Source organism: Micropterus salmoides, unplaced genomic scaffold (assembly GCF_014851395.1).
Source record: "Micropterus salmoides isolate LMB-PRFRI ecotype aquatic unplaced genomic scaffold, ASM1485139v1 Ms_hic_scaffold_12, whole genome shotgun sequence".
Classification (NCBI taxonomy): Eukaryota; Metazoa; Chordata; class Actinopteri; order Centrarchiformes; family Centrarchidae; genus Micropterus; species Micropterus salmoides.
Window position 1 is genome coordinate 34,952,538 of NW_024040263.1, and position 7,408 is coordinate 34,959,945.

Consider the following 7,408-nt stretch of genomic DNA (forward strand, 5'->3'; position numbering starts at 1 on the left):
CTCATGTTTATGTAGCATGTTAGCTAGCATGTTATCCATGACGTCTTTGAGTAATGTGTGCATATTATTTTTGACGCCAACCTACCGGCCCCAGTAGGCTAGTTAAGTGACTGGTTAAAGTTAAAGCAGTTCAACCAGCAGACAGCAGCACTGAATGAGTCTACTCAGTCGTGAGTATCTTTTTAGCAGCAACTGAATGGAAACGACGACTTCTCGTGCCGAAATTAAGATTTCTTAAACTTTGGACAGAGCAAGGCTAGCAGTTTCCCCCTGTGTCCAGTCTTTATGCTAAGCTAGGCTAAGCACTGCCCTGGTACTCATGCCCATTTAAATGTCATGTTGAACGATTCCTCCGGGCTTTTTTTACAGCAGAACCGTCTTTTCAGAATAAAATCCCACAGAGCCGGCTCCTCCTCACATCAACATGTTTAATCTGGATTAAAAAAAAACCAACAGCGTAGCAGTTCACTAACAAACAAGTTTCTACTGTATGAAATGATTTCCGATGACTTAATTCCTCTCTTCAAACTGGGATTTGTTCTTCAGCAGGAACGCCGCCAGGTACTCGATGGGGTTCGGAGGTCTGGAAGAGGAAACACGACACACCAACATTAGGGCTGCAACTAACGACTATTCTATTCTACTATTCTCACGACAGGAGAACTGTTCTCTCTTCTTTAGAAAGAGTGATGTGACGCATCGTTTATGAAGTCAGGGCACGTCTGCAATGTGAACACGCCCGTTGTGAATCATAATTATTTGCTACTCTCATCGCCATTATCAACCAATCAAACTGACCGAGGGAAACTAGAAAACGTTTCAGCTTAATACGACTTTAACGTGAAGCTAGCTCGCTAACTAGCTTACAGACTTGAGTCATCATCCACAGAGACACGATGTTACGCGCCTCCTCTTCAGGCGCTCTGGTGTCTGCAGGAGAGCTCAGCTTTGCAGACGCTGCAGTTCACGACCTTTCTGGCTGAGTGAAACGCTGCCACGCTCTGGAGGTTTGAGGTGGTGAAGGTGTTACTGCAGCGCTGATGTTGTTTTAGTACCTTTACTGTTCACTTTACTCCGTTAAGCTAACGGCGTCGCTACGGCCCGATGATGTCGTGAACGAATACATTATTAAATCTGTTGGCAACACGTTCTGAATGAATAAATACAGTAGAGAACAGCGCTGAGCGGAGCGGGGGGGGGCTCGCGGGGGCGGGGCTTATGTGCTGTGATGTGGTAGTGAATTGTTGAAACGGTGTTATCGTCATCACGCAGGTTTTCTATATGTTAGAAACGAATGTGTTGAAACAGATTTGTAAGAGTTTTATGAAGTTCTAATGAAGCGCTGAATACGCAGCAGGATCTCCGCCACAGTCTCGTTGTTTCAGCGTTATTGATGCTGCAGGTCTTCAAATCAGTCGGGCCACTTCTTTAACAGCCATTAGACGGTTCCTGGTCAGCTCAGTCAGTAGTGAACAGGCCTTTCAATCGGAGGGTTGTGCGTTCGCCCTGCACAGTACTGCATGTATGTAGTAATATACAGTGAGGAAAATAAGTATTTGCTATTTTGCAAGTTCTCCCACTTAGAAATCATGGAGGGGTCTGAAATTGTCATCGTAGGTGCATGTCCACTGTGAGAGACATAATCTAAAAGAAATAATCCAGAAATCACAATGTATGACTTTCTATTTATTTGTATGAATCAGCTGCAAATAAGTATTTGAACACCTGAGAAAATCAATGTTAATATTTGGTGCAGTAGCCTTTGTTTGGTCAAACGTTTCCTGTAGTTTTTCACCAGGTTTGCACTGCAGGAGGGATTTTGGCCCACTCCTCCACACAGATCTTCTCTAGATCAGTCAGGTTTCTGGGCTGTCGCTGAGAAACACGGAGTTTGAGCTCCCTCCAAAGATTCTCTTATTGGGTTTACGTCTGGAGACTGGCTAGGCCACGCCAGAACCTTGATATGCTTCTTACAGAGCCGCTCCTTGGTTATCCTGGCTGTGTGCTTCGGGTCATTGTCATGTTGGAAGACCCGGCCTCGACCCATCTTCAATGCTCTAACTGAGGGAAGGAGGTTGTTCCCCAAAATCTGGCAATACATGGCCCCGGTCATCCTCTCCTTAATACAGTGCAGTCGCCCTGTCCCATGTGCAGAAAAACACCCCCAAAGCATGATGCTACCACCCCCCATGCTTCACAGTAGGGATGCTGTTCTTGGGATGGTCCTCATCATTCTTCTTCCTCCAAACACGGTTAGTGGAATTATGACCAAAAAGTTCTATTTTGGTCTCATCTGACAACATGACTTTCTCCCATGACTCCTCTGGATCAAACTGAAGACGGGCCTTGACATGTGCTGGTTTAAGCAGGGGAACCTTCCGTGCCATGCATGATTTCAAACCATGACGTCTTAGTGTATTACCAACAGTAACCTTGGAAACGGTGGTCCCAGCTCTTTTCAGGTCATTGACCGGCTCCTCCCGTGTAGTTCTGGGCTGATTTCTCACCTTTCTTAGGATCATTGAGACCCCACGAGGTGAGATCTTGCATGGAGCCCCAGTCTTGAGGGAGATTGACAGTCATGTTTAGCTTCTTCCATTTTCTAATGATTGCTCCAACAGTGGACCTTTTTTCCACCAAGCTGCTTGGCAATTTCCCCGTAGCCCTTTCCAGCCTTGTGGAGTTGTACAATTTTGTCTCTAGTGTCTTTGGACAGCTCTTTGGTCTTGGCCATGTTAGTAGTTGGATTCTTACTGATTGTATGGGGTGGACAGGTGTCTTTATGCAGCTAACGACCTCAAACAGGTGCATCTAATTTAGGATAATAAATGGAGTGGAGGTGGACATTTTGAAGGCAGACTTCTAGCTGATAGACAGGTGTTCAAATACTTATTTGCAGCTGTATCATACAAATAAATAGTTATAAAATCATACATTGTGATTTCTGGATTTTTTTTTTAGATTATGTCTCTCACAGTGGACATGCACCTACGATGACAATTTCAGACCCCTCCATGATTTCTGAGTGGGAGAACTTGCAAAATAGCAGAGTGTTCAAATACTTATTTTCCTCACTGTATGCAGTAACGTGTTCCCACCTGTCCTTGGCGAGCACCGACAGGCCCTGCAGCAGGATGGGGACCACCGTCTGGTCCAGGTACGCTCGGGTCGGCAGCGCCTGCAGGTCCACCTTCTGCTTCGAGATCTTCTCTGCGCTCGCCTTCTCGTTCTCCACCGTCCTCTGAGGAGCAGCAGCAAAGCATGCTGGGAGTCTGCCTTCACCTTACCATTACACAGCGCACAGTGTGTGTGTGTGTGTGTGTGTGTTACCTGGATGTTTTCCGTCAGGCCGTACTCTGCGTGAGGGTTTTCAGACACCTGCAGGAGGATTCATGTTTCACAGATGAGCTTCACTGAACAATCACTTCATCATCCATTCATCCGACGATCCATTACTTGATTAACTGATTAATCGTTTGATCAATGAAGAATCAGAAAGCGTCCCAGTGATCAATGTGTTTTCATGAGTTCAACAGTCAGAAGCTCTCCAGTTTATAAATATCACACCAGAGAAACTGAGTGAGCTGCTTTAATGGCAGGACAGTGTGATGTGGTTTCACTGTGTAGTACTGTGTAGTAGAGTGTAGTACTCACAGGTGTGTGTCCCTCCATGGACTGATCTGCATCTGTGTGATCTGAAAGAGAAACCGTGTGCCTTTAGAGGTTGTTTTTAAATCGAGTGACGGACAGCAGACAGACTTTTCCCAGGCGGTGCTAAAATGTCACATTTTTAGACTAACTTTGGTTCAGAGGTACGAGGTATCGCCTGTAGAAGGTGTTCAGAATTTGATTAACTGTTGATTAATTAATTGTCGCTCCACAACCAGAGTGGGACAGGTGACTTACCTTAGGACAGGTGAGTGTGCTGCCTGAACCTTAACTGGGTTCCAGCTCTTTAAACTGAGCTGTCTTTAATCTCTGCATGTTTAGTTATTGTCTGAATATCTGTGTGGTTTCAACAGATGAAGCAGAAGAAAAGCAATTGTGGTTTAATTTATATGTTTAAATTACTATTTTAACTGTTGCATAAAAACATGTATTCTGCATTTTATCCGTTTGTGTTTTAACTGATTATCCAAACTGAACTGACTAACAGATGAATCGGTTCATGCTTTACAAGCAGAAGCACCCGAACAAAACCGTGTGAATCTAAAACTGACGAAATTCTGAATGGAGTTTGGTTCAAAATACTCTCAAGTCATAGGTTTGAGTATTTTGTAACATTAAATAAAAAGTTATTCTGTGTTTGACCGACATCCTGCCGCATTCAGCAGGATATCATTGAGACTTGCAAGTGACCCTGAGGTCACTTCAGGAAACACCGGTAACCGAGGAATCACTAAAACACATGATTTTTAAACACAGTTTGGTTTAATGAAACGGAAAGCTGTCCGGAGTCCGTAAGGTCACTTTGGAAACATATTAGAGAGGATAATTTGTTTAATAATTAAGTGTTTAGCATCAAATAAAGTGGCTAATAAGTGACCGTAAGGTTAATACTTCTAGTTTGAGTCTGCGCCGCGAACAGAGGACGTTAATAAAACTAAAGCCATCAGACGCCTTTTTCCGCTCTGATGGAAACCAAAGTCCGTAACATTTATTCAGTATTTAAGTCTTTACACTGATGTCGCTCGCGCTGCATTGTGAGCGGCGGTAAGTTAGCTTAGCATCACCTCAACGATTTCGTTATCCGGTAACATAAACCTCACTTACGGGTAAACTCGACCTCCGTGATCCGAACCGAGACATCAGACCGCCAAACCAAACCGGAAACACGCGGCAAACAAACAGAAATAACAACAAAAACGGTGAAAACGCGATCAATGGTCAACAATTAACTTACCGTCCGCCATGTTTGTTGTGGGTATTTACGCAAAATGTCTGGCGTAACGTTACGCCGATTCTGTTCTAAAGGCTACGTAGAAAAGACATCCCTTTCCGGTTTGTGTAGACATACTTCAAAATAAAAGCACGAACCCAGATTAAAATTTCTCTCTCTCAGGATCTTTTATCTTTCTGTTGATTAAGCGCAGAACGAGAGGACAGGTAGAGACAGAGCTGCAATAAAAAACATCAAGAGAAAAACACTTTGCAAACATTTCCCAAATATATAAAATATACCCTGAATTCAAATTTCTATCAGACACACAGAAACTCCTCTATTTACTAGTAGAAATGCCAAATGCAGCAAAATATGTCTCCTCATGCCACCAACTGAGGACAACCAGTGGGAACTCAGACTAGACTGATAAATATATTAAATTAAATAAATATAATACATTTTCAAGATATTATTATTTCATTGTTTTTATTTTAGTCATTGTTCATTTATTTGTTTATTTTAAATTTCACATTTGATTCTGATTTTTTTAGTTGTCAGAATCAGAATCAGAGTGAGGTTTAATGCCAGGTACATTTTCACGTACGAGGAATTTGCCTTGGTATGTAGTGGCGCTCTACAGAACATAAATATAGAAATATAAATGTAGAGACTCATCGTGTTCCACAGCGGGTGAAGCCATATTTGTCTGAGTAATCTCCTCGAGTCATCAGCCAGTAAAGGTCACCGCAGACCTCATCCCGCTAGTCAAGGTCATCGGAGCTCACTCAGCAGTTCTGGCTCGGTGCTGAACTCATCACTAAACATCACAAATCACTAACAACAAGTTGGCATAACTTCCTGTGTGTGGTGTTTATTGCTGATGCGTCATCTTTCTCCCTGATCACTACAGTCCAAACATCTCCATGTGAAGGTGTCTGCACAGATTCTCTGATCCATAATGCATAAAACTGCGCTGGTGCTTTGGTTTCCCCCGTCCCTCCATCAGCCCAGTATACAGTGGTCGGACAAAGCCGGATTGCTGGGATTCATTAGCCAGCAAGAGTTATAGGGCCCCACATGCTCCTGTAATATATCTGACAGCAAAGTATAGCAGCGCAAGTGGCGTACCTGCATTTCCCCGTGAGGAAGCTGGTTCACACGGTGGCTCAGCGGCCTCCAATGAGAACACAATTTATGGGAGGAGCTTAAGCCGAGTCACCATCACCCACCATCACCCTAATTTCCTCTGGAGGCATGCCAAAGATGTCCACATGAGGGGACGGACAGGCCTTCTTTCTGGTCACAGTGACCTTGGCATTACATCCTCATTTGCTGGTAATTCGTTGACTCAGAGCTGCGACATCGTCGTGTCAATGCTTCTTGCCGGTCGTTGCTGACCTCGTCAAGTTTATCCTGGGTAAATCCTTATTTCCTGCTGAGTCACAGCTGCTATTGCTCTGTATTCACCCTATCTGCCCACAGTCTGTTGTGACCAGGCCCGGCCCGGGGCATTGGCGACACAGGCGGTTGCCTAGATATGTAAGATTTTATTGGTCTTTAATATTTGTAACCCACAGAGAACAATCGCCAGATGTGAACTATGATGCGCAAATATTTTACTATCTGCAAATTGACAGGCAATGATCCGCAAATGTGCTAAAACTGTTTTGTGTGTAGACGTCACTCTGTGTAGATATGATTTTACACATCACAAATGGAAGAAATACATATTTGTAGATAGTAAAATATTTGCGCATCATAGTACACATCTGGCGATTGTTCTCTGTGGGTTACAAATATTAAAGTCCAATAAAATCTTCCATATCTAGGGCGCAAACTGTCATGGGGGCGACGCAAGAGAAGGTTTTCAACTCAGTAACAGTAACGTAACTGGAGTTTTGCAATATAAACACCTTAAAACTGAAGTGCAGCCTTGCTCTGTTTGAGCTGCTGAAGTTAACGTGTGGATTTGTGGTGAGATTTCTGCCTGATCACTGTTCCATGCGGCCCCTGTGTCTGTCAAACACTCAGCAGAGCATAGGGCAGGTAGAAATTAAAACATCATGAATTCTCATTAACGTCATTGACGTTAGTTTTTTCTGGACATGTCAGAGAACACAGATATGTGGGCGTCACACTGTGAGTGTCTGCTCTGGTCTGTTTAGTTAGTTTCAGTCGGGTTTTTTTCTGTATCTGTCATTTAGTCTGTTGTCTTGTGTCCAGTGTGTTTGTGCTTGTTCGTCTGAGACTGTCTGTGTGTCTGTTGGGGAGTCTGGTTGTGTGGTTCTGATCTATTTAGTTTCATTATTATTTTGATTATTCTGCTTTAGTCTGTTCTCGTGATTCAGTTTGTTGTTCGGTTTGACTGTCCGTCCTGTTTTAGTTGTCTCTCATATTGAGAATTATTTTAGAGCATTATAGCCTAAGTTGTTATCATTAATTGCTAGAGCGAAGGTAAAGTTAGGATCACAGTGTTTAGACTCTATAGCTCTGAGAGTGTGTGGTCCTCTCTGTGTCTAGCTGCCC

The 7,408-nt window shown here is 43.5% G+C and overlaps 1 protein-coding gene across 2 annotated transcripts; it reads right to left on the bottom strand.

Annotated features, from left to right (window-relative positions):
• Positions 1-408: 408 nt before the first annotated feature.
• Positions 409-4,983, bottom strand: dpy30 (dpy-30 histone methyltransferase complex regulatory subunit). Of its 2 annotated transcripts, none has more exons than XM_038714654.1 (5): positions 4,904-4,983; positions 3,655-3,695; positions 3,331-3,378; positions 3,099-3,241; positions 409-583 (listed from the first exon to the last, which is right to left on the bottom strand). In XM_038714654.1, exons 1-5 carry the CDS (start codon positions 4,911-4,913, stop codon positions 511-513), a joined length of 315 nt encoding a protein of 104 aa, XP_038570582.1. In that variant the 5' UTR covers positions 4,914-4,983; the 3' UTR covers positions 409-510. The 2 variants fall into 2 exon arrangements, with proteins under 2 accessions (XP_038570582.1, XP_038570583.1); XM_038714655.1 differs by lacking the exon at positions 4,904-4,983 and adding an exon at positions 4,774-4,850.
• Between the last annotated feature and the right edge of the window lie 2,425 nt (positions 4,984-7,408).

Coding starts and splice junctions, on each gene's coding strand:
- dpy30 (XM_038714654.1), bottom strand. Junction 3,379..3,654: donor CCATGGAGGGACACACACCT/GTGAGTACTACA, acceptor ATCCTCCTGCAG/GTGTCTGAAAACCCTCACGC. Junction 584..3,098: donor TCGGTGCTCGCCAAGGACAG/GTGGGAACACGT, acceptor TTCCTCTTCCAG/ACCTCCGAACCCCATCGAGT.